At 41.8% G+C, this 27,796-nt stretch overlaps 1 protein-coding gene across 3 annotated transcripts; it reads right to left on the reverse strand.

The window, feature by feature from the left end:
• Positions 1–1,005: 1,005 nt before the first annotated feature.
• On the reverse strand, positions 1,006–20,347 carry s1pr2 (sphingosine-1-phosphate receptor 2). 3 transcript variants are annotated; one of them, XM_014983407.2, is made up of 3 exons: positions 19,828–20,347; positions 11,782–11,963; positions 1,006–4,098 (listed from the first exon to the last, which is right to left on the reverse strand). In XM_014983407.2, exon 3 carries the CDS (start codon positions 3,958–3,960, stop codon positions 2,845–2,847), a length of 1,116 nt encoding a protein of 371 aa, XP_014838893.2. In that variant the 5' UTR covers positions 3,961–4,098; positions 11,782–11,963; positions 19,828–20,347; the 3' UTR covers positions 1,006–2,844. The 3 variants fall into 3 exon arrangements, with proteins under 3 accessions (XP_014838893.2, XP_014838891.2, XP_087863755.1); XM_014983405.2 differs by lacking the exon at positions 11,782–11,963; XM_088007629.1 differs by lacking the exons at positions 11,782–11,963; positions 19,828–20,347 and adding an exon at positions 4,456–11,770.
• Between the last annotated feature and the right edge of the window lie 7,449 nt (positions 20,348–27,796).

A 27,796-nucleotide genomic window follows, 5' to 3' on the forward strand; every position in this document is an offset into this window, starting at 1 on the left:
TGTAATTTTCTAATTTATCAAATTGGAAGCTCTCCACAGAGAATTAAAAGATTTGTGATGTGACAGACATGTTGCTTTCGTAAATGATCAGCTATTTGCCTGTTTTGCCACAAGATGGCATCATGTAGCCACTATCCAAACAGAGCCATTCTGACCAACAACGAGAACACTTTAAATATGAACACAGATATTATATGCTGTCTTCATGCGATTGAATGGAAAATGTTGAAGGCGGAAGTGTAAAGTGTGTTTTTATTGCTGGACACAAACGGGGAAATCTTACTCTTGGTGCCATTTTGTCTTGGGAGATTATCTCCTAAATAACCCCAAAGAACACTAAGCACAGAAATAACTAACAGAGGTTTTATGCGAAGGGAGGATTTCAACATTTTCTATTAAAACCTCACCTACAGGTTTCCAAATCTGGTTTAATATCTGTTAAGGCACTAAGACTTGGCAGCCCGCCCAGTAGCACAGCCTCCTGGGATTGATTCAGCCAATGTTCCCACCCAGGAATTCTGGATGTCTGACGGGAAACAGGCCCAACTCTCCCAAGGCCACTATAAGTCAGTCTCTCCCTTCACCCCAATACTTCCTCCACGCCCCCCAAAAAAATGCCTCCAGGGGGTTTTATGCTGTGCTTCTCTCAAGACAAACTATCTCAAAAACAGACAGCTTTCTTCGCCACACCCCACTTCATCATCCCTGCTCTCTGCCCAGTTTCCCATCATTGCCCGGTCTTGCTTTAGCCTTTAAGCTACTGAATAATTTTATTAGGTAAGAAAGCCGTGATTAATGCCCACGCAGCATTTGCACGCACGATTCCCAGCTTTCAAGTTGAAGCTAGTGCTCCTCTGACCTTGTCAGAGCATGTTTGGATTTAATGCTGCATTTTAAATACTTTGCAGATCTAGGCACAACAACAGAACATCTCTGGGCCTGCAGAGAGGCCCCAGCTGCCTCCGAATTTCTTCACAGCCTGAAATGAAACTCGAGCACGCAAAATTTGTTTCGGTATGTCATTTATTTGATAAAACTGGAATGCATTTAACAAAAGGTTTAAGTACCTCCATTAGTGTTTAGGATTGTACCAATTTAACACAGGCAGCGTGCTACAGAACACACAAAGCTATTGCACACAAGACATTTCATACCACACAGAAAATCATACATACTGTACAAAGATACAACATAATTACACATTGCTATTTATAATATTTGTCAAACAAAAACATCGACATACACTGAAAATCATACAGATTAAAACACTGTTCCATCCAAAAGGGGTAAAAAAAAAAACAGGGGGAATTTAAACATCACTGAAGCTGCCAAAGTGCTTTTCACCATTTCTACTTGGCTGTCTAAATGCAAATGTTACTCTTAAAAAAAAATAAAAATACTAACGGAGAGGAAAAGTTTTCAATGTCTGTCTACAGGAAGGTTAGTGTAACCCTGAACAACAGGAAAAGGACAGTTGAAAACAGGACTTCCTAGATCTGGAGGAAGTTGCATGTTTTATGTCAGAGAATGAAGAAGCATTTCTCCCAGGAGGGCAGATCCCTCCTGTGCGTTTTGAAACCGGATCTTCTCCCATCCTACAGAGGCGGTGAGGAGTCGGGTGGGGTCTTTGGAAAGACGAGTGGTTGTTTACGCTTTTAGTCGCGCAAAGCATTATGGCTAGCAAAATAAACTATTAATTAATTTCTTGTTCTTGGTGCAAGACGAGTTCACAGTGAGGGTGATCTACCCTGTTCATGCCACTCTCTGCTCATCAGTGACTTGGCATTTCAAAATCCTGATCTATAATACTGTCTAGAACGGAGGGCGCGCGCTCCGACACTTCATTCATACATTCAGCCTTTTTTCTCTCTCTCAGAGGAAGGCACAAGCAGAAATTGGTACACGGCTGCTATATGGCCACAACACTGTCAGGGCAAAAATCAGTCTGAGAGCCGTTAACGAGTGAAATTCATCAGCGCCAAATAACCTGATGTGCTTTCTGGTTTGGCCTTCCTCAGTGGAAACAATTAGGATTTAGAAGACAACTACAAAAAGCAAGAGATACACAGTTTGAGAGGGAACATGGGAGAAGAAGTGTTAGTGGTGGAAGCTGGAGTATATAGTAAAAACATTACACTTACAAAAATGCCTTACATTTTCATCATGCACTAAATAAAGCAGATTATGTACTTTTGTTGTGGTTATTCAATTTGGTTAAGCAAGGCTATATAGGGAATATTTAGTTGTTTTTTGCTGAAAAATCACTCAGTGTGGTCTGGGTTACGTGGAGTGCTCATTGTTGCAAATTTCTTCCTCTTTTATAGAAAGGTGTGGTGGATTTCTACCTGTCTCTCTACAAAGAAGAGTGATGCAGTCAAAGGTTACACAGGTCCATCTGCATGCTAACCGTCAAAAGTACAACTTTTGCAAGCTTTGCATTGACACAGCTCAATCTAACTAGGATGTTACGCATCCTGATTTTGGTTGTTGATACACATTTGCAAGTTTAAAGACAAAAAAATATATAAAAATGGTTTGCTCCATATCCACTGATAAATGTACCTAGTTACAAAGCTTTTTTCACATTTCTCAACTTTTTTTTCTTTTTCATATGTTGAATTGGTTGCCTTTAATAATGTTTTAACACCTGTTTCACAGCTGAACATTGAACAAGTTCACACAGTTTTATGTGAAAAGCACTCTGCGTCATGTAATGTGTCCCAACATACAGCTGGGTCCCAACCGGTCCAGAAGTCCAGTCCCAGCACATGCTGGCTTCTCTGCTAACATCTGTCCACCTCATCATCACGTCCCTCTGTTTCATGCACACACAAAGCCCTCAAGTCAGACACAGGTGGTACACGTTTGCATGATGGGTGTGGTCTGGTGTTCGAATTTGTTGGTGCAATGTTCCAGAGAGCTGGAGCTCTTCAGCTGGACCAGGCAGCGTTCCGTCGGCCGGCCGCTCTGCAGCACACCCCAGCAGCACAGCACACGCAGGAACTCCCTCCTCATGTCTTTGCTGCGCAGCACGTAGATCATTGGGTTAAGCGCAGAGTTCAGAGTGGCAAAGCCAAAAAACATATCTGGTTTGCGGAGCACAGGGCAGTCATGGATGTTGCAGAATGAATCCAGGAGCAGCAAGATAAAAACTGGCAGCCAGCACATGATGAAGACACCCAGCACAATTGTGACTGTTTTCAAAAGCGAATATGCTTGGGAGTTGGTTGCTTCCTGTTGGCTGGAGCGAACGATCAAATAGATCTTCACATAAAGGATCACAATGGAGAGCAGTATGAGGGTAAAAATGGAGACAACAAATAGTATGTATCTCTTAGAGTAGAGCGGCAGCACGACTGAGCACTCAGGGAAGTTGTCGATGCAGTTCCATCCCAAGATGGGAAGCCCTCCGAGCAGAATCGAGGTGACCCAACAGGCTCCTATCAACAGAAACATGCGGCACGTTTTGGTGGAGCCGTACACTTTGACTTTGGTGATCGCAATAAAGCGCTCTATAGCTATCGCCAGCAAGCTGAAGACAGAAGCAGCCAGGGCGATGAAGGCTGTGCCTTCTCTGATGAACCACTGGACAGGGGTGAGTTCTAGGGTCATTGGCCCTGACAGCAATATATTGGCTATGTAGGCAGAGCCAGCCAGCAGGTCAGAGAACGCCAGGTTGCCGATGAAGAAGAACATGGCTGAGTGGAACTTCTTGTTGCGGAAGACAGAAAGTAAGACCAAAAGATTCTCGAGGATGATGATGATGCAGAGGACCACGAGGACAAGATTAAGTTCACCGAGCTGTTTTTTACCTTGATAGAGTTTCGTTGTGTTCGCCACTGTCTCGTTCTTAGCACAGGCATAGTATTCTATGATCAGATTCTTTTTATAGTACTGATCGTATATGCTCATCTTGGTGGCAAGGGGGCAGAGCCCAGTGGCTTTGCAGCAAAGATTCATTCAAACTGTGGAGTTGAGCAGAGCCTCAAGGGAATCAATTACTGCCTTTTTGGAAAGGACAGTAAAGCAGTTGTGGGAGGGAGGGGGACGGGGGCTGCTTGTCCTACAGTCACGTCTCAGGAGCCGTATGTGCGTCACCTGTAGATAAACAGAAAGAGAGAATGCAAAAGTTAGTGTCAATGGAAATAAAAACAAACAGAGAATAAGCAAATAGAAAGTCAAAGATTAATGTACTTAATGTATCCAGGTAACATGTAGATTATTTTGAACTGTGAAAAATAAGCGTTGAAAGACTAAGACCAAAGTCAAACAATTTCTAGCAAACAACGACGAGATCTACAATAAAAGAAGTTTGCATTTTATCTTCCCAGCCGATCAAAAATGACAAACGAAGAGCACGCTGCACACGGAAACTCTGCTCACACTTTGCATACCGTCACCGCAATATACTCCCAAGGAAAATTCAAATCTTCACCAGTGGAATAAGTCATTTACTTTGACTTTTAACGGTGAACCTGCACAGGCAGACGTCATTCTCCAGGTGAAAGAAAGAATCCTCTGTGAGCGTTGAAACAAAGGGCCGCTCTCTCAGTCTGAAGGGGACATTCCTCCAACCCTGTCCGAGCACTCAGCTGTCAACACACCGCATTGTTGTGCGGAGTGAGCCATTCCACTCTAGCGAGCTACCTCTTGAAGCTTCAGCATAGCATGTGGATCAGCTCGCACTCCTCGCCCTGACCTGCCCAACCGCCCACCTCCCCATCCACCTCCAGTCAGCTGAGAAAAGCCTGCAGCAAATCAAACAGATACCTGGCAGGAAGAAGCGGGGGCTTCTTAACAGAAAATGCTTGTTAAGACTTGAATGTGCTTTGCCCTATTACTTCCACTTTTGCATATTACTGGTGCAAAATAAAAAAAAAAGAAGAAAAGAAAAAATTTCACTTGGGGCACTATTATGCCATGTTAAATTTTTTGCCAAATGAAGCACCTGTGTAGTCAATTCAACTTAATTTGAGTTGAATTATGCTCCTGAAGGCCAAAAGACCTCTCCACCCACTGTCATGGTTTCCCATTAGTCTTTTATAGGGGGCAGCCTTCTCGCAAATGTAAGAAAATAAAAAAAAATTAAACAGATGGACGCTTCACGACTGAGCACAAAGAGGAGTTGGAGGCTCTGGAAATCTAATTAGAGGTGAAGCCGGTGTCTTAAACCTGTCAAAAGTAACACGATCCCTCTACAGACCAGCTCCCAGGGTAATTCAAGACTGATGATTCCTTCCTCCGCCTGCATTTGTTCTCCTGGACGGCTGCAGCTATTTTTTTTTTTTCTACATAAATGGATGGAAACTACGCCTGGACCGCCTCACTCTTCTGCTGGGCTTAGAGTCAGAACCTGGAAGGGTGGGAGATAAAGACAGAACGGGGACAAAGGCAGACGGGGATCAGGCATGTGGAACGGCATCTGGACACAAAGGCAAGAATCTGAGGATCTGTGACGTGAACACTCGCAGAGAAAAACCAACTCAGTGCAAACTTGCACAAAAGAAGAAAAATATTCCTCCCCACACAAAGTCAATAGTGACACCCTGATATTATTGAGTTGAAATATTCCCCTGCGTACAGGTAGGTTAAGCAAACAGCTGCTTCTGGCTGCCAGCTAGAACGAGAACAGTGCTTCCTCAAGAAAGAACGACGAACAATAGGCGCCTTCAGCGTGGACGGCGGCGGCCTTCTGTCTTCATAACGGAGGAGCACACATGCATTTGGCTGCTGACACTGTATCATAACAGGAATATATTCGCGGTCGAGCACTCTGTTATCGAACTGCCATCTCAGGAGGCCTGTCTTCTCCTCATCCTTTTTAGCTCCATTTATAGACATAAATGCGAGACTTGAGCTTAGGCACATGTGCCTACTGCAGCTGGGTAATTACATTAGGTTGCATTATTGGAGGATAATGATTTTATTCATGCTGCATCTCCACAGAGCTCTGTCTGCTAAGAAAGCCACAGGGTTTTCTTTGTTTTATCTTGGTCTGGTTTTTGCAGGACAAGCTGCGTCTCTCCTTCTGCTGTGTGTGGACAACTCAAGGTCCTCTTGTCGCAGAGGAGTCTTTGCCGTCTGTCAATAAGGGATTTGGCTGCATGTGGGGAAACCTGACAGGCTGGTTTGCTTGCAGCAGTGTTTTGTATTTGGCCCTGCCCTTCTACCTGCCATGTGCCATTTGGAGGATTTCCCTTGGTGATTGGTCAGCCGCACTACAGACTCCCTGCAATGTAAACCAACCCCCATCCACGCCCCACTCCTTCCCATAAGCCTTTGTTAAAATTGTGCCCCACGTTCGACCCAGACACCCGGCGTCACACATTCAGACAAAACTTGTCAAAAATCCAGTCATGCTGTTCCTGACAAGCAGAGAACAGAAAGAACTTAAAGAAAATTAGCTTCAGTGGTTCAGCCAAGCAGTCTAAGTAAGACAAGAGTTGTTGTTTTTTTTAGTCGTGAAGACGCTTTTTGCTTTTTTGTCCCCACAATTTCAGCTTTTCAGATACATTTCAGTAGCATACAAAGATTAGCTGAGAAAGTAATACAAGCAGTTTTCAAATTGTGATTTAATTTAATCATAGAAAAAAAAAAGCTATCCGAAGCAACGTATGTGAGAGAAATTACTGCCCCCTTCTCCTAATAACTGGGTGTGCCAGCCTTGGCAGCAGAAACTGCCATCTGACGTTTGCAGTTATTGCCAATAAGTCTTAGAAATGAAGAACTTTGGCCCCCACTTCTTGCAGCATTGTCTTAAGCAAACTTAACTGTCTTCAAGCACAAACGAAAGGTTTAAGATCATGCCAATGAGATTACAAAATATAGTCATTTTGTGTGTTTTTTTTTAGCCATTCAGAGGTGGACTTAATCGTCTGCCTTGGATCACTGATCTGCAGCAAAACCTAAGTGTGTTTGGGCCTAAGAACATAGCTAGACATTCTCCTTCAGGATTTTTCTGAAAGTGACCAGTATTCATTGATCCAGTTAAATCAGCAAAAAAGTCCCCAGATTATCGCACCACCACCATCATGTTTAACTCTTGGCCTGATGTTCTTTTATCGGTTTCTGCTTGATATAATGGGACGCACACCTTCCAGTTTTTTCTTTTCTTCACTCGACAGAACATCTTCCAGAAAGTCCTGGAGATGACCAAGACGTGTGTTAAGAAATGCGACACGTGTTAGTTTTGTTCGCACCATAACTCTCACAGATAGCATTTTTTGCCAAGTCTCTTCTTTATTGTTGAATCATAAATATTTAGCTTAACTCAGGGCTTTGAGAACTCCTGCACGGGTTGGCTTTTGGATGTTGACAGACCGACCACTTCTAGGAAGGCTCCACATTTTCTCCATTTGCAGATGATACTTTTTAAAGATATTTTATCCTACTTCAAATCACCAGACAGGTTTTATTTAAGTGGTCCTTTAAGTCAAAAGGTCAAGCACCAATCAGCCCTGGGTGTGACTAATTGAAACTGGACTTTTGTGCTTCATGACAGTTTGTTCATGATTAAACATGAGGTGCCAAAGGGGGTTACTTATTCACACAGGGTAAGGTTTGCTTGTTTGCATTGCCTTTTTCCATCTACTCATATTATAAATATGCAAATAAATATTTACCCACAGAATCATTGGATGCTATCAGGATTCAATTTGGTGATCCTAAAATATGTAAGTGACAAAATAAGTAAGTTTTACTTAGCAGTCTGTATAATTAAACTGTATAGTGCAGTATTAGTGTTACACTTTATAGAGATGCAAAGTTTGAAGAGGAAGGAAGTACAAGTTTATAATAGTACAGGAATTTTAAGTCCATTATTTATGTAAAAAGCAGAGCATCGCTGGCGTGTCCTGCATTGTAAATACAGCTGAAGACATAGTTGGGCTACAAAATTCAACATCCTGCCTGAATTTAGCAGCAAGGCCCACAGACATTTTCTAGGAGGTGATAAAAAGAAACAACCTAAGAGCAAAGATATAAATCAAGTGACAGAAGTAAAAGGAAGCCAAAGAAGAGACAGGATATCCTTTTCAAAAACACAAAAACATAAAAGCCAAGACTACATTTCACATGTGAGAAAAGATTCAAAAGGTGTTCGTGTGCACATTCCCATGAACTCATGCCACCGAATGGTTTGTGTTGTCGCAGCTCTGCCCACATTTCAACACCACATATCACAGCTGCACAGTATTTTGCACAGAAATCTTTTTTTAAAAAACCATGCAAAAGATGAAGCAAAAGGTTTGCGCTTGAAAGCTGACTCTTGCTACCTGATAATCCTATCAGGAGACAGGCCTCCCTCCATCAACATGGGACTGAAGACCGCACAAAAGCCCTCTGGTGCTTTCCCAGAAACACCCGATAAGCCCCAATTAGCAGACTGCCGCCTCTCTAAAATACGAAGCAACACCGCGTCATTACATCGCCTGCGAGCCGTGGCACCGCACTTCAACCTCACTCCACTTTCTCCTGGTGTAAAAGCTCTTGGATCAACGAGGCTCCCCGGCTTTGAGACGGCATTTCCACCTCACGATCTGCAGCAACCGTCTTCGATAAGACACAAAAAAGCTGAAATTTAGGCAGTTTGTATTTGCATCTTATCTTGTTTGCATTCAAATGTTTTCACAGGCTGTTTAGTCAGATGAGTCACAAAAGCCTGTGTGGCAGTTCAGCAGTTTGTGGTCTGAAACGTAAACGTAACGTATCTTCTCCCATCTGCCCTTCATCCTCCTTGCACACAAGCCGCTGTAGCAATAACAAACACAACCAATCCAGCTTCTGGTGCTACTCTAAAGGATGTGTGTTTAGACTTTAAAAGGAATGTTTTTTTTTAATGCTAGGATTATTATAAAAGGATATTAATTACGGTTGGAGCCTATTTATCTTCAGTGGTTTAATGACTTCCTTTGCTAAGAGACATCAGGCTGAAAGCCATTTTTATAAACAGAAATTAAATAATCCACAATGATCACAGAGAACCATACTACTTCTGCCACAACTACTGCGATCAGTTCTTTCCTTGTCAGTTTCACAGCTTTTAATAGAAAGGTTCATCTTATCTGTAAAAGAACTGTGACCTACATCTTTCTTCTTCCTTCACTTTTTTTTCATTTATTACATTCCTCTGCTGACTCTTTAACCCTTTAGTGTTTCGTTGACATGGTTTAATAAATTACAGACAAGAATTAAACCAAGTATGTACAATTTAATACAGATATTTGCATATTCTGCATAAAAAGACACAAAACATTTTCCCTTTAATGTCTGACAATGACTCCTGTTTTAGGTGGTTAGATCAATCAATCAATCAATCAAAATCAATCAATCAAATTTTATTTGTATAGCACATTTCAGCAGCAAGGCATTTAATTAAAGGAAAAATAAGAACAGCATGTGACATTGAATAAACAGTAAGAAAGACAAAGAGATTTTGAAAAAAAAGAAAAAGATTAAAAAAGATTAAAACAAAGATAAAAACATACTTTTGTTACAGAATTTAAGCGCCTGTCGTCGCCGGACTCCGCCGTCCATTTAACACAGGTATTATCCAGGCCCCGTCGGCTGACAGGACGGAATTTACAGATTTTTTGTCAAAACGCCATTTGACAAGGATTCTCACACCTCAGAGTTTTAGTCAAAACGCCATTTAACAAGGATTCTCACACCTCAGAGTTTTAGTCAAAACGCCATTTAACAAGGATTCTCACACCTCAGAGTTTTAGTCAAAACGCCATTTAATAAGGATTCTCACACCTCAGAGTTTTAGTCAAAACGCCATTTAATAAGGATTCTCACACCTCAGAGTTTTAGTTAAAACACCATTTAAAAGAAATTAATAAATAGATAAAAAGTAAAGATAAAAACATCAAAAACATCGAAGACATCAAAACCCACACTCTAATCCTAATTTAGCCATAAGCAACTCTAAACAGGTGGGTTTTAAGTTGAGATTTAAAGGCACCCCGTGTTTTAGATCACATTTGCTAAAAGCCCCAAAATGATTCAACAGTTGTTGTTTTTTTCTGTAAAAGTGTCCATGCAAAAATATTGCTGCCACCTTACTTTACTTTACAGTTGAGATGAAAGTACTCAGGATTACACGTCTCTCTTTTTACTTCAAATGTATTGCTGATCATTATACCCAAACAGTTTAATTTAAGCTATAACACAAAATGACGTGTCCCAAAGATAAACATCTTTTACCCTATGTGAATTTATGAACTCCAATCTTTTTCTGACGCCTTTGGACTAACGGCCTCTTCCTCTCCGAGTGGCCATTCAGCTTAAAGGACTCATTTCACTGTGGATACTGACACTGTATCACCAGCTTCAGCCAAGACCTTCACAAGATGCACATTTTACACCAAAACACTTTTAAAACAGAGAACCAGTCTCTTTTCCTGAATGATGCAGAGACCAGACCGAGACCAAACCGCTGGTCCGGTTGTTTGGTCCGCACCAGAGTTTGCTTAATTGTGATCTCAAATGCACAAAAGGTCCGAATTAATTGGGGGAAATGAACTCTGGTTCGTTTGGGTGCTTGAAAGCACCCAAAATTGCTTAAATAAATGACCGAGGCTCTTTTATGCGTCAAATAATTAAGCACCAAGCAGAGTAGAAGAAATACGCCGTTTTCTACTGCTGCGTTGAATTTCCTGTAAATTTTTCCATGACGACATATGAGAAAGCAGGTGTGATTTAATTTAAGTTAAATGTTGCGAATTAACCTCCCAGGAGATTTTAAAAACGGCTTTCTCGTTTTTTTTTTTTTTTTTTTTTTTTTTTAAAGAAGCGTCATAGTCTTAACGTGTGTAAATTCATAAATTTGAAAAGTGATACAACAAAATCACAATATTCTGGCATCTATAAATACAGAAATTCTGCCAACCTGAGAAAGGCAGTAAATTTTTTTGTTTTGTTTTGTACAAACTTATAAACTTATATTTAAAAATCAGGGCACAAAAAATGAGGCAGAAAAAGTCTCCCGAAAGGAAAATTCCATGTAACATGTACAATAGTCACAAATTTCCCCTAGTCAAGTGTTGACATGTCTATCTCTCTCTCTCTCACACACACACACACACACACACAGAGATGAGAAGGAAACGCAGCTATTCCCACCACAAAGTTTCACCACAACTCCCACAACGTTTCAAAAGAAGTTCCTTAAGTGGTACAAGCGTGCGTCTTTGCCCCCACTTTATGATTCATAAACTGTGTCATGATGATGTTTGCGTTCCCATCTCCACCCCTGCGTGGCACTCAGATGACCCCCCCGAGGCAGGCTTTTGGTTTTTTATCGAGCTGAACTATGGAGTCATAATGTGCCACCAGAAAACACAGTGGCCACATACGATGCCTGCAGCAACTCTCTGCTGTGTTATCAATCACTGGACCCCAGGCCTCCATCTGTGTGCGATAACTGTTTCACATAAGCACAGCCAAACTATTGATTGTTCACCAGAATTTATTCATTTTTCCAGCCTGCCTCCAACTGCTGTTGGGAGGAGGTGGATTTGGGTCGCGGCTGCCGTGACACGACTGAACTTTATTCTGGCCCTTCGAATGACACCTGCGCCACACATCTCTATAGCTGGGGGGGAATAAAATCAGCAAAAGCAAAAGCAAACAGTAGAGTCAGAATCTACACGCTTCTTTGTTTTGGTGTTACACCGCAGTGCAGCTGTAGCAAAACAGAAATGATCATCGTGCGCCCCTGTTGTTGCATTAAAGTCAAGCAGAAGTTCTCACTAGAGTACAGAGTAAATGTCACCTTACCCACAGAAGAAATGCATTCAGGTCCTCAAAGCTATCGCAACATGTTTGTATCTCTAGATGTCATCAAAAGAAGGGTTGACAGCTTTTGTCAGCAGCAGAGCTCTGAGTGTGACCTCTGCTCCACTCATCTGGACACCTTCTCAGCGCTTACCGCTCTACTTCAGAAGTCGAGAGAGCAAAATCTGGAAAGACAGAGACAGGGAGTCTCACACATTTTAGCAGTGATTTCCTGTGCACTGCATGTATGCAACAGAAGCAAGAGGATAAAAGGGTAGGAAGTAGATTAGATTTTTTTCTGTTAAAGGTCACAAGAGACAAGCCAAAAGTGAAGGAGAAGAGTAATCTAGAAGGAGGCCGTGTGTGTTCAAAGATGTAAAATATGAGATGGGGTCTTGTAACATCTCACCATTTTGTCTTTAGAGAGGAACCTCAATTCAAAGAGCAGCCAATTCACGACACACACAAACACACACACACACAACAAAGAAGAGACTGTCCCTCATCAGACAGGTCCAGGACTAAAACACATCCCTATTTTTAAATAGAGAAGTATGAAATTCAAAACTGTATCAATGTCATAGCTGCATCAGAGCTTTTCGGACAAGAGTGAAGCTCTTCCTCTTTTCGTGCAAAATTAAACTGTTCCCTGTTGTGCATTTTACCTTTTGTTTGTGTCAAATGTTTAATTTTAGCCACACACGCCATGCCTTCCTCTCTCTTTGTCCTCTCCCATGTACGTTCAAGCTTCACAAACGCTGCATATAATCTATAAGACATCGGGGCAGTGTGTGTCCCCAATACGTGGGGTTTCATCATATAATTAGGGATTACCCTTTCGCTCGTCAAACTCTTGACAGTTTGAGCACAACCGCCCTTGTGAAGCATCCAATCTGTCAGTCTGAAGTAAAAACATCTATATATAATTTTTTTTGCTTTTTTTTTTAAATTCTCACTTTCAGAGTTACTTGTTTTTTGTTTTTTTTCTATTGCTCTACGGGCAATGCTATCTCTCCTGATTGGCAATGCTTTATTTATTGCAACTTGTGACAGCGAGAGGATGTAAAAACAAAGAGCTGTGTAAAGAAGGGCATCATGTAGCCTCAGGAACCATAACCCCCTCTCCTTTTCTAGTCTGTTCACTCTTCCCAGATGGGGAATTAGTACAGTCACCCTTAGACCATTTCTGTCAACTTCAAGCTGCTCTCCAAATCATTCAGGTTCTTAAATTGCTCTAATTTGCATATTTCTACTTGACTCTGAACCCTGATTTCCAAAGCCACATCATCTCTAGCCCAACACCCCCTCTTTGCTGCGTAAATTTTAAACTTGCCTCAGAGATCAAAGGATGGGGGCCACAGAGAAGTGATTAAATGCACATTAAGACAGATTTATTTAGCGCACATTTGAAAGAGGCCTGTACTTGAAGCCGTTTTATAGAAATCTTCATTACATCCCACACTGGGCCGTCAGTTCTCAGTTTAGGAGCTTTGCTTCATGAAACAGTGTTTTCCAACCCAACTCAAATGTGCATGTTCAGAAAAAAGGTGATACTGTTGTTCACTTGTGCATTTCCTTTACAGACAGGATGTGATCTCAGGTGTTTAGCTGTCCTGGGGTTTTCACCACATGCGTTAGTTAGCTACGCAGAATTTTTGTTTGCGTCTGGGACATAGGTAGACCTCATATAAGAAGTGCTGATGCGAGTTAGTTAGGGTTGCGTGCCTGAAAGGGGGCTAGTGTTAACCACACTCTAAATGTTGGGACTCGAGTGTGTCAGATGTGCACATCCACTTTGCACAGTTCCTTTTCGGGCAGATCGGTTGCAGAGAGAGACAGTAGGTCAGATGTACATGAAGCTCAACGGCATGAATCGTGCTTGATCTGAGCTTCACGCACCCTGAACCTCTCACACCTTTCAGTGTTGTTCTCTTTATATTTGGATCTCTCCTAATGAAAGGTTTTCAAGTTCCCTGGGCGTCTTTTGTTTCGGCTCTTTGCTCATTTTCTACTCTGTAGATCGACCTTGAGCTCCACCCTTTCTCAAGTTCTCTTGTTTTGTTGGGAAAGCTGTGAGAGGCCTGATTATTTGTTGCATTGCGAGCTATGACAACATACATTGCAGAGTGTGTTTTGCAAGTCCTTAGGGTTGTTCATTAAACTGATTTTGCACTGATTAACAGGGCTGTAAACAACCCAGGAATAATACAAAAAAAAAACAAAAAAACATCATAAATAATATTGGAGTGCAATCTGACGGAAAATTACAAAAATCCACAAAGGCTAGCACAAGAAAGCACAGTGTATCCCTGAATGCATTTTCCTCAGGGCCAACAGTATTAATCTTACTTGATGGAGCCCTCAGTCTTTCCTTTTCATTGGCTGTTATAGGAAACACATTTTAGACTCCTCTGGCAAACACAGATCCATTAAACAAAATCCTGTTTTAGTGGAAGAAAAACACAGTTGCCTGGAGAGGGAACATTGTAATGTCCACACACTCTACAGTTGTTACCCAGAACTTTAGGGGTTGTTTTCTGTTTTCCCTAAAGAAGGGAATTAATTTACCTAACAAACAAAAAAAAAAACTGGTTCTGTAAAGATTAGTTATACGGAATATACCCAAAAAATAAGAATCAAGTGCATAAAGTTTTTGCAAGTATTATTTTGTTATTTAACTTTTGGCTTGTTGAGGGATTTTTCATAGCCTAGGAAAAGGACTGTTTTTTTTTACAAACAAAATATGTGGAACTTAAGTTCCTTCTTGTCAGCAAAACAGCTGCACTTTGGTTTTACATCACAATTTGGGTGGTTTCCAGTAGTTTCAATAAAGAAAAACAAACATATCTACATAACTGTTTACTCTACTCAAGAGTGCATAAGGAACATTTACATTTTGTAACAATAATATGATTTTATCAATATATTTCAGTATTTAAAAAAGAGGGAAGGAAATTTTTTTGCTTGATTTGGTCAATTAATAAAATCACTGAAAATGGTTAATGCTGTTGTTTTTAATTTTTTTTTTTAATATTCAAAATACATGTAAATCCCTTTGGAGTTGTTTTTATGCAAGAACAACACAGTTTACAAACTTGGGCTCCTCTCAGCAGAATGCCGACATACAGCTGCATGTCTGCTTTTGCTGATTTCTCAGTGCGATCTGATTGCTTGAAACCTTCGGTGGTTTCAAGTGAATAATTAAAATCAGTGTGAAGTCAGCTACATAACCGCTGTTAGAAAATGCTGACATTGAGCTTTGGTTCTGCTGATTTCTTTCTCTCCATCGTCACAGTGGCGAAAGCTTTGGGAAACATTAATGTTCCCAAACAGCACACTTAACTGATAGCTTGGAGTGTGCTTTTAAAGTTGCACAACGGAAAATTGAACTGTGCCCCTTAGTCACGCACATAAAGGTTCTGCATCTGTGTAGGTTTAAAACAAGGCTGGATCCGTTCATTACACGTGTGGGCTGAGCAGAGAAGGTCTGCGGTGCAAACCTTCTGTGCAAATACTATTACATCCCTAGTTCACATGTAAAGGAAAACCTCTATAGTTTAACAGTTTTGTTGACAGCCAGAATTGAAAGCTCAAGATCATAATTCCTGCCTCTTGTGTCTGAGCTGAGCAAATATTTCATCCAAACTTTAGATCTATAAATAAGTCATAGCCTCTTCTCCTGTGGCTGCTTGACCCTTTTGAGAGAAGATGAAAATACAGCAATGCAAGAAGGCAAAAATGCTAAAAATAAAAATAAAAACAAAAAAATCAAGCATTGACAATAACAACAGGAGGTCAGTGGTGGTTCAAGGTGGGCCCCGGATTAATTTCTACACAGAGCCTCTCACAACCTTCAACTTGCTGGTAACACTTTTTTTGAAGGGGGGTGAATAAGACTGTCATGACACTGTCATGAACATGACATAACACCTGTCATGAACATGAATAAGCCTTCATGAATATTTATGACTGTTGTCATAAAGCGTCATTCGGTAAATTATGACACTTTTAATACAAAGTTGACATTATTCAAAATGTCTTTGTTATGACAACTTGACATTAACCAAGAAATCATTACTGATATAAATTTGTTATAAAAGTATTACTGATTGCACTTTAAAAATTAGGTAACTTTATGTTATTAAAGGTAAAGTTTAAACAGTCTTATTCACCCCCCTTCAAATAAAGTGTTACCAACTTGCTTAATATATATGATGGAACGATGGTGGAGCAGTTCCAAGGAAGTTTAAGGCGATCCCCTTACTCTAAACTGCCTGACACGGCTCATCTAAAGTGGAAGCGGTTGAGCCATTGTCAGTTACACAAACTGGCTGCACTTCCACTGAAGCTGTCTTTTCTAAGAGAACTGTCTGGTCTCTGTTTTGACCATCCTTGTGGGTGGCTGTTGGTAAATCTCCATCCAAAGACCCAAGGCTTTACTCATAACAGCTATAACCAAAAAAAAAAAAAAAAAAACACGTCATTACTTTAGCGCAATTTTGAGGTCTGTCAGTTATTACGAAATTTAAAGACCAGAGGAGCTTACGGGGGATGAGAGACAACGCAAAATCTTAAGTTGCAGATAAAACAAATGGATTTAGCAGACTGACTAGCTGTAGAGAAAGTCTGAACATCCGAGAAGACTGTTTCCAACATATTTCAGGGTCTCCGGAGGGTGGGGTTTTGGAGTAATCCTGTTGAGTTTTGCAGCTGTACAAACAAGCTGACTGCACAACAAAGACGTCCAACGGCGAACCAACGATGTCAGAAGGAACAACATCATCTTAATGCGCACCTGGTCAGCAAAGCATCACTTAAGAGTGAACTCCGAGAATGTCCGAAAAAACAACAAAAAACAAAAAGTCAAGAAACCACGACATGACCACACTGATTAAGACTGCTGCCAGAGCAGATGAGTTGTTCCCATCTAAGTCATAAATCACAGTACAACCCAAACAGTGGTTGCAAAGTGCTGCTGATCCCATCCACAGCCACATCACAAACCAGAAACCCTGCTTTTGAGTCTACTTGTCATTGTCCCTGCTGGAGGTATAATGTTCTTGTGTGCATCTAACTCTTGAGCAACATCCCACAAGGAGAACTGCTACTCAGATCAACCCGTTTCTGTCCTTTCGTCCAACTGGCAGCTTTCTTTTGGGATCGAGGCTCGATCCAAGTCTGAAATGTGAGGAGGAGGGAAGTGTTATCCACATGCAAGAAAGCGTTAGGAAATCCTGGCATGCTACTGCAAGCATCAGTGCCTGGCCATGGGGGGTCTTATGGTTTATCCAAGTGCTTTAAGTGGGAAAGGAATGTAACAGGACACTTTTACACTAACGAGCTCCTTTACTGGAAAAAGAATACCTTCATAATACCTTCAAAGGTCATCGCCCCCCCCCCTCCACCAAATATCAGTTTATGTAACTGTTTATGTAATAATCAGTTCAACCTTTACATCCAAGAAAGTTTGTTTTAAAAAGGAAAGACAGATGTGGCCAGTGAGTGTTCATCTGTGTAATTCTACCTCCAAGCAAGACTGAGCACCTCCTCCTTTCAGTTCTGTTTATGAAATGAGGAAAAAGAAAAAAACAAAGACCGCCATATTTATAGCCCTGATTGGGGGCACTCCTCGCTGCTTGCTGTGAGTCAGAAGTCTACATGCTGTCAGCTGTGTGTTGTGACTTGCACTTCAGTAAGTTGCGAACAGAAGGCGTTTTTTTTTTTTTTTTTTTGCCACACCCGAGGAAAGTGTTTTTCTTCTGAAGAGAACCAGTTAGAACTCTTAACACAGAGAACCCAAATGGCCGTCCAAATCCCCTATTAATATCACCGCACAAACCTCTCAAATTAGCTATGAACATGTGCATCGACTGCTGGCGTTTTCTGTGGTTTCTATTCTGTCGAAACGCAGAGTCTTCTTGCTGTGGCTCGACACTGGTTTTATTCAACCAGGTTAAAAAACAGGTCAGCTCTGGCACGTGACTCCATGCAATCGTCTCTCGGAGTCAAGGCTCATATGAGCCGACTCTATAAAGTGGTGACAGAAGACAACAAAAGAAAAGTCAGGCTCCCAGAGGAAAAGCCTTCTCGTTGCTTCCTATAAATGGACCGCTCCCAGGCCCGGGCTGAAATGTGAGCATCCTTCAGGGATGGACACCACCCACCCAAAATCCATCCCGCCTTCAACCCCCTTGTGAACTGGTTCAATAAAAAAAAAAAAAAAAAAAATCCCACAATTCCAAGTTCCCACCACTCAAATACCATTAATTTATTTATCCGTGCATGCACTTATACATCTATTTATTGATTCAACTCATCTATTTGTCTTAATTTCTCACGCTACCCCTTAGCAGTGCCCCCCTGAGAGAGCTCAAATTTCAGCAGTCAACTTCTAGAGGAATACAGAGCCATGGAGCAGAGTGAGCTGGGCCAACAGCACGTAGATCCTGAACTCTGAGGTGATGACCTGCTGATTGTGAGTCAATAACCCGGCTCTGCAGAGCCCAATTTGAGTGCTTCACGTCATCAGCAGGCTGCCATGAGGTGAGAAGTTGTGGTCAAAGTCTTGAAGCCTTTCACAGCACCCTCCAGAGAGGGTCCAGGGACTGTGCATGGCGAGTGTTGAAAAACCCGACAGCAGTCAGGTTCGGTGGGTTGGGCGGGTGCTTTGCTGGCCCAGTGAGCCATGTGATCGCATGAATGCAATATCGACGGGCATGTGGCCGCATCCACCTGCCCTGTCTCCAGCTGATCATGGTCCAGAGGTGGTCATGCATGCCCGAAACAAAGACAGCAGCCCTCATCCAGCTGCAGCATCATTCAGTCTGCTGACAGCCCTTTCAACAATCTTATCCAAACTCTGCTGAAGGAGCTTCCTCTTCTTCCCTTATTCCTGATGTTATCACACTGATGCTTGCTTGAATTAAACAAGCTTTTCAGGACCCCTGCCTGCTTTTCTTGTTTTGTTTTTTTTTTTTGTCCCATTGCTGCAGCTGAGAGTTTAGACAGCACACTCACAAGCCCAGGCAGATTCAGGGAGCTTGTTAATGAGCTCCACGCGGTGCAGTGTGAACCAGGTCGAGCACAGGCTAGAGGTTGAAGGATGTGGGCTCTTTATCAGGACAATAAACACTAGTTCCTCTGCCTTATCATCTTATCACACCGTGACTTGAGGAATCTCCCAGGACGCCTTCTGGAGCCCTGACACCCATGCATCCTTCATCGGCACAACGATCTTTAAAGGAAGACTTAAACTTGACCACACAGGGCAACCTTACATGATGAAATGTGTGCATAAAGAACTTGTGCAACGTCCATTTCTGCTGACAAACTGTGCCCTGTTAAGTCACTCCTTGCAAGAGTCTCTGAGCTGCAGCTCAAACCCCACGAGATTAACTCCTATACACGGGGATAATGGGGGCTTTTGTCTTATTAATACATCCTTTCAATACAATGCTCTCTTTAGAGTGACGGATGAACAAGCCTGGACAGCATCGGAGCGTAGGGTCAGAGAGTGGAGGGCGGGGAGGAGGGGGCGCAGCGGGCTGCGCAACGGCAATAAGGAGCTGCGAGGCTCCTAAACAACTCCACGGCAAATGATGCAGCGGGCATAGGATGGACCTGTGCGTGGACATTTATCACTGCAAAGTGTTTTCACTAAAAAAGCAGAACGTTTAACAAGCACAGCTGTCACGTGGGACCCACAGCAGCGTTTGGAGCTGAAGCGTGCAGAGGTGCCGCTTGTTGTGGGCGATCATACTGTCATGAGTTCGTCACTGGAACATTTCCAGAGTTCGTCGTAAACTCAGATGTTCGGTTGATCATTGCGCGCGTTTTGACTCACAGAAACATTGCAAATCAGGGGAGAGTACACAGACGATGGGGTTCTGAACATGAAACATTTCTGTGAAACGCGCAAAGTCCCAAGAATCGATTCGATGTATCACGTAGGATACTTACGGGAAGCGCGGAACCTATTGTTCGTGTGCTCCAGCACATGCTGTCACAATAAACTTATATATATATGTATTAGAAGAGCGCACAACTTACCCCATGAGAAAGAGAGTATGGAGCAACAGGGGTGAAAAAACTGCGTCCAAATGTCCCCACACGTGTTTAAAAAAAATGTAAAAAAAAATAAATAAATAAAAAACAACCTAAAAACTGAAAACGCTGCGCTGTTTTCCTCCGCTCTGGGGTCGGGAACCAACGGTGTCAATCAAAACTTTAGTGGACGACTAGACAGCATGTCTTGTCTAGTCTGTGGTAACTAAATCCATACCGGTCTGTGTTGAACCACAGAAGCAAAGTTCAGCCGACAGCGCGATGATTCCTTAAAAAAACGGGAACTGATGCGATCCAGACTCATAACTCAGACAGAGACCGAGACGAGGGTAAATCGAAAAAAAAAATAAAAAATCACACTTTCTCTTTTGTCCTTCCTAATCCAGCAGTCCGTCTGATTGTCCTGCTGCTCGCTGGGAACAACAGCTCTACGGGGCCGAGGAGCTTCTGGGAGGCACACACACAATAGACTGCGCTCTCGCACACCAACACACACCCACACGGTAGAGAGACGGTGTGGGGTGTGTGGAAACGTCATAAGCCGCGATTCACTGTTTTAGAAAATAACGGCGTAGTTTTTGGTGGACATGAATTAATGTGGAAAATAAACCTATTTCTGGGGGATTTTTTTTTTCCTTACCACTTTGTAGCGTACTGAATGAAATCCAGATGTTCCACCTCCTCACTTCTTTTTTCTTCTCAAACTGTGGCACAAGTACAACCGCTGGTGCTGTACTGCAGAAAGGGGAAAAAAATTTATATTAAACAATTGTCTCCGCTGTACTCATACTTACTAGATGTAACTGAGATTAAAAAAAAGAAAAAATAATTTTTACTGTCTGTTTCGCTTTATATGTTCATTAAAATGTATCACACCTGTTGCTCTTGTAAAGCACTTCCTGATGATATTTGCGGTGACCCAGCATAAACTGAAATGCAATTCTTGTCCCGTTAATTTGATCTCTGTTGTATTAGAAACTTCCTAAAAGAGAAGTATGACGGTAAAAGAAAAAAAAATATGAACGCCCATCACTTACAGAAACCATTCCTGTATCATTTACCTCTGAAGTTGGACGCTAGATCAAACCCATGTTTACCCATGATCCAGTTTAGCGGAAATCTGTTGAATTTGTGTTTTTATTTATTTATTTATTTATTTATTTATTTATTTATTTATTTATTTATTTAAATATGATTAATAGCAACCTTATCCGTAAACCACATGTGTCAAATTCAAGGCCGGGGGGCCAAATCTGGTCCGCCATAACTTTTTATGTGGCCCTCTAAAGTCTAACAAAACACCTAAGTGAACACTTTCAAGTAACATTTCTTTGCGTAAACATTGTTCTATTAATCAAATTGAATCAGTTTTTTACCTGTATGCTGCCAAATTACATCATTGTGGTTCAATGTGATTTAACTTTAAGACGTACTGAGGGCAGAAATAGCTATTCATTCATATTTTAGAAATTTGTTCATGGGTTTTATCAACGCATTCTGCCACAATCAGCCATTTGAGGACATTTATGATCTTGATATGGCCCAAAATGTAAATGTGTTTGGCATCCCCACTGTAAACTATCCTGTCACTACAGCAGCATGTTCACAAATGTCTTTTTTTTCTCTTCTCACACATAAACACTTAGAAACTAATTGTAAATAGTTTAATTTCACTATTTTTTTTTTTACAACAGCTGTAGCTTAGTATGTATAAAAAGGAGCAATATTGGGTTAAAAGTGGAAGATTGGTGATCAAATTATTATTATTTGTTGTTTTTTTGACACAACCCTAAAAAGCTAAAATGTTCTAATCAAGGTTATGTTGCTGTTACGTCTATGGAGATGGTGGTAATTTGGCTCGAGCTGGTAATGCCCGTGAGGATTACACATTACACCTCATTGGCACAGCTTCTTTTGGCAGAAATGCCACGGCAGTGATATGAATATAATTCCATGTTGTTCGGTGATGAAATGTTTTCCAACTCTAATTTCCATTGAATTTCTAACCCATTTTATGAGTTCATGTGTTAAAGGGGTGAGGTGAAGGTAAGTCAGAGCATGTTAGTCACCTGGGCTGTGTCTGAGACTGCAGGTGCTGCCTGCAGAGAATGAGCTACTATCCAGCCTCCTGTGTGGAGGGTAATAATGTCTTCAGTCATTATCCTGAAAGTCATCCCTAGTGGCAGTGAAGTCATGCGTCTGTGAAAGGAAGGGGCTTCTTAGTGTTCTCATGCATCACTTAGCTCGCAAAAACATCCCTCCTGACTTCTGTGCAAGAGATTCAGGTTTTCATCAGGGATTACTTTGTGCCACGTTAAGATTTGTGAAGTTTCCCAAATCAGGAATGAGGAAATTACCCAAATTCCCAAGTTATAAATACTTCCAAATAGCGAAAATGAAATTGTAAAATGAAAGGTTTGCGTGACAGTGGGTGACTTTCAGATACTCTGGAATTGACCACAAACGGGACAGGAAGCAGATGGCACTTCTTCAAAATCCTTTGGTTTATACAACTTGGTTTCCACTGTGAGTAACGTCGGGCCATGTGGTGTCACAGTGAATTTGAAAGAAAAGCACATTTTTACTTAATCCGTCACACAGCTCACCTGCGGCTGGCACCTGGTGTGTGGTTGGAGGATCTCACTAATAAAAACAGTTTGTAGAGAAGTTGTTATATTTGCCTGTAATTGACAAACAGTTTTAATTACTTTGGCCATCCGTTCTTACAGCCAGCCCCGTTCTACAGAAAGACAGCAGGTCCTGTGATCTAATTGCAGGAAGCTTTTATGAACTGCCATGCTCACTGTCCGTGGCCTAGCCATGGCACACTTTCAGGGGCTTGCTCAGCTAAAACTGCCCCATTGCTACAGCTCTCTCTGGGTTTTCAGGGGAGGGGTCAAGAGGCCTGACCTCACTTCCTGTTGGGGCTCCTCACAAACATTCCATTGTCTGTGAGAATGTGTGCGGGACTCGGGGGACTCTGCACATCTGGCAGCTGTTATTAGCAACCTCCCGTAGCCACCCCTTCATCCCTGATGAGCATTACTTCACATGCTAGCAGACATGTGGCCCTGTACGCTGTGGGATGGTACTGCTTTTATGAGTCTTGCCTGCTGAGCTGACGCTGATGTTGCATTTTATTTAAGTGTTTAGACAACATAGTTGAGCTATTAAATGAGGTTATGAAAAGGGAAAATGGTTGCCTAATTAACTCTCATCTAGAACTGTACCTTGGTGTCTTTGCAAGTAGAAACAGGAAACTGTAATGATTAATCAGCTGCAGGTCTTCTGGTAAGCAGATTTAATTACAGTAAACGCTGACATGGATATTAACAAGCCTCATCTCTTACAAAAGAACAAATAGTTTTGTTCCTGCATGCAGAGCCACTCGTTTGAATCTGCTCCCCGCATTCACCAAAAGGAAGAACAGTGTTACGTATTTTGATCCTCCATCTGAATTGTGGTCTACCAACCTATGTTTGAACTCGACCAAAAACGTGCTATTAAGCAGGTTTTATGCTGCAGACAGTCGTACTTTGACAGTGGAAGCTCTCTCTGCAGGTCTGTGTTCAAAGAGCAACAGTCTCGAAAACGGCAAAGTGGTCTGGGAAGCTTCTGAGCGTTCCTCCTTTAAGACCCAGGATTACACTGGGGAAGTCATTAGCAGCACATTCAAGCCGTTCTCATGCTCTGAGTCGTGTGAGGTTGGGACTTTCCATCTTTTGTTTACCATTTTATCTACACCACATAAAGCTGAAGCACATATACAAGTGTGTTAATTATAGAATAAAAATAAATCCTTTAGGCTCCGATATGTCACACTGCGCACCTAATGTTTGTTTTTAGCTGTACCCATAAATGACTGATATGTTTGTGTGCCTGTGTGTCCACTGATCCTCACAGACAAGGAACACACGGAACTGTTTCGGCTACAAACAGACAATACGCACGGAGAGCGAAGCGTTGTGGAAACATCTACTCGCACTTTCTCTTCCAGTTGAAAACGAAATGCACAACATACTTCCAGAATTCTCTTTCTTTGCCCAGATGGTCACACCAAGAAGGAGATCTATATTTTTGGCACTTCAAGTTTTTTGGCGGTCATGTGCATTAGAGTTGAGTCAGGACTTTGTGACCAAGATCTGCTAAATACAAAGAAGGAAACGTATCACGCTTCTACGTGATGGCATGTTGTTTTTGATACTTTATTGTTTCTTGACAGGATAGTTTAATAAAACCACATCCAGGTGCAATTTTGCCTTGCTGAAATAAGTTAGACGGAAAGAAAGTAGTGAAGACAGAGACGAGGGGAGATTCTCCCGAGAGCTGCCTGGAGTCGGGCTGGCTTATCTTCCTCTGTGCTCTAAATGCTGAGCTTAAGCCGCATGTCTGTGCTTCTCACAGCTTTAGAAGAAATCCGTCCACCCCGCAAATTGACTTCAACCCCCCGCCCAACGAAAAACTCCACGGTCTTCCTAGTACTTTTTAATCTACCTTCTTACGCATAAGAACTTGATCTGTTTGTTGTGCGGCGCTCACATCTGAATAATCGTGTGTGTTCCGGACACTTTATCTGTTCCCACTGAAAACAGAGACACAGTTGAGCTGTGTTACTATAAATAATCTAAAAATAAAAACTGTCAATATATGCATGTATTAATATAGTCAGCAAGGCACATGTTAAATCTACATTTTTAAGGAAACCATTTTAACAACTTGCCTCTCTGGTATGGTGACATTTCACAGTTGCACCCATTTGCTGGAGGATCTAACTTGCGCATAAAATGAACTTATTTGCACAGAAAAGCCTGGAGAGTTTGTTCCCACTTCTGCAAATGTCTGTCTGACCTCCGTCTTTAAACATTACTGCTGGGTGCCTGTTGCTTCCCGCTCTCCTGCTCCACTCAAGAAAAGCATTTTTAGTGGATAGCAAAGCGTGAGGCCCGCCGTACGACTGCAGTGGGGGTGAAGGTGGTGACGTTTGTGGCTTCCTGCAGATTAGCGCTGTGTTTGCACAGTCATACTAAAGTACCCCTTGAAAAACAAGCATAAATCCAAGTTTTTTTAACAAGAATATTTTTATCTACTGTACATCTATACGTAGAAGCAGATACGATGCAAAAGCCCTGAAGCGATGCAAACCCGTTTTGGTCTGTGGTCCAACTGTCATCTCACATCACTGAGGTGAAAATGAACCCTCAGCAGAGCCGAATATGTGTCCTCTACATAAATGATAACATAAATGCTTCTTAGATTTTTTTTTCTCCCCGGCTTGTTCTTTGTTCGGGACAACAAGTTCAGATTATAAAGTATCGTTTCGCTTAAACACAATGTTATCTCACATGTGCAGTGTCACGTAAGATGTTGCTTCTTTTTTGACCCTGTGGTTAAGGTGGGATTTCAAAGAACCCTATATGCTCGCTCAGATACGACACAATACGTGCTCACAGATGTTTCAAAGATCTTGTGCATGTCAAAACAAAGAACAGATATGTCTTTTTTGTGTGTGTGTGTGTGTGTGTGTGTGTGCGTGTCCATGCATAAGATTTCTGCAGAGCTCCAGTCAAACACGGAGAGTGGGAGGCAATAGAGGAAATGAAAACTAGATTGATGTCTGTAAGCAGAGGACTGCAGGAAGTCAAGTTGATCAATAGAGTGTAAGACAAGCTTTTGGTAACCAGGTCAAGCATGCACCTATTGGGATTTTTGCCTGAGGAATGTGGTTGTTGTACAGCTGAGACAAAAAGGCTTGGCTATGCAAGATGCTTGCTGAGTTTTTTTTTTTGGCTCGAGGCAGATTGCTAAATATTTGTTTGAAGGAACGTCTCAAAATGTGTGCATTTCTTTCCTTGACTAGGTAATCCTCTACTTCCCAACGGGAAGCTGGATGGTGGCTGCCTGGGGTCAGTGTTGCGAAGGGGGCTGGGTGTCGGGGCGTCATGAGATAAGACGGACCAGGGTCCGGCCGCTATTCCCATCCAGCTGTTTCTCAACGTAAACTCTCTGCCTGTGGTTGAAAGTGAACAATCACAGCGCGGCGCTGCCGAAGCTGTAAAATGTACAATAAACAGAAGCACAAAGGACGTGAGGAAATATGGCAGGAGGGCAAGCAGGGGTGTAGATGTCACACTCTCCTGACACAGCCTGAAGCCCCGCTGTCGTTAAATGCTGACACAGACGTAAACATTCACGCAGCGAACATGAGCCAGACCTGGACAGAAAAATCACAGGGCGGGAGACCAGACTTCCCCACTGGGGGAGGGATTGCCTTTGTCCCAGCATCCCAGACAGACTTCTTTGAGAAAGTGACTCATCAACTTTTTTTTTTTTTTTTTTTAATGAACATAATAGCTGTGCATTCGTAAATCAAAAATCAAAAGGTGGAGATGCGGCGTGTTCTTGCAGTAATCTTTCATTGTGACAGGCGTGCAAAAAACCAAAGCGAGAGAGAGAGACTTGCGCCCCTTTCGACGATTATTGGCTGCAAAGTGTTGCCTCCCTTGTGGTCAAACTTCCACATGCTAGCCAGAAAACAATGCTTTGATCAGCACACATTCTTCAGTTCACTATTTCACTCTCCTCCCCAACTGTTTATTACTGGCTGCAGCTGGAGCACCTCCAGTTGCTCATGCCTTCACTCCACTGAGGTCAGGCTGACAAAATTCCACTTCACAGAGCTGACACCACCCACCTACAGTTGAAACTAGATATTTGTATACACCGTCTAAAAACCACGTTCTTGCCCAAGTTCTGACATCAAATGAGACAAAATGGTTCTTTACTAAATGAATGACTGTGAAATAGCAAAATAGAGAGGAAATGCATTAGTTTTTTTTTTAAATTCTGAAGCTTACATAGTGTCTGGTAAAAATATACGTAATTTTTTAAAAATGTTATTCTTATCTCTCTACAAGCTTCTCTCTATAGTTTGCAGAAAATCTGACCAAATTCTCAGGTTAACCTACAAGCTTTTGTGAGCCGAAATTAAGGCTCTGTGATGACCCCTCCAAATCACTGACAAAGTCCACACACCACTTTGTTACCTATTTCGGGGCATTATAAAGATAATGGTCCATTTATGCCCACATTTTAACGTCTTGCTTTCTGTCTTGAAACCTTGTTTCAATATTTCCACATAATGTTTTATTTTTTTTTTTTTTGCTCATGATGCAGTCGATTTTGTGACGTGCACCAGATCCTTCTGCAGCAACTCAACCTGGCAACATGATGCAGTCACTCCTGTGCTTCCCTGTTAAGATGAAGTTCTCAGGTTTGCATGGATCCACTTTCAGAAAGAAAATAGCTTAGGTCAAATCTGGTACAGAGCAGCTTTTATGAATGTTTTTTTTTTTTGCACATTAACCATAAACATAAATTTATTTGCTTTAATGAACTCTTAAAGTAAACAAAACATTTAGATATTTACCTTTTGTTAAAACACACACACACACGCACACGCGCGCACACACACACACACACACACACACACACACACACACACACACACACAACACATCTTTGTTCATACAGTGTTTTTGTGCAAACAAAAATGTATGTTTTTGCCAACACATTTTGAACAAAAACACATTCATCTCTGAGACACAGGACCCGTCTCCTTCCTGAACGTTGTAGAAAGATACCTGGACACTCCGATTGTGTTTGAACAAATGAACGTGGCACCTTCACAAATCTGGAACTTTTCCAACGACTGATGTCGACTTGCAGAAGTCCATCACGATCTTCCTGATATAGGACCTATTATATCACACAAGGAAGCAGGGAGTTAAAAATGACACCTTAAAATAAATCCGCATGTGGATTTAATGCACACGCTGCAAACTGATGTGTGTGAAGCTTTCAAAACAACGACATCCTCATTTAGGCTTTCCCAAATTGTGTAAAAGTGTATTCATTTTCTTCGTCACACCTCCATTTAGCAAGCAGAAATCTGGGC

The sequence above is a fragment of the Poecilia mexicana genome, unplaced genomic scaffold (genome assembly GCF_051168715.1).
Source record: "Poecilia mexicana isolate PSO_F unplaced genomic scaffold, ASM5116871v1 scaffold_8, whole genome shotgun sequence".
In the NCBI taxonomy this organism is placed as follows: Eukaryota; Metazoa; Chordata; class Actinopteri; order Cyprinodontiformes; family Poeciliidae; genus Poecilia; species Poecilia mexicana.

What these genes read in the sequence shown, in the direction of transcription:
- s1pr2 (XM_014983405.2), bottom strand. Translation starts at nt 3,960, where the DNA reads ATGAATCTTTGCTGCAAAGCCACTGGGCTCTGCCCCCTTGCCACCAAG.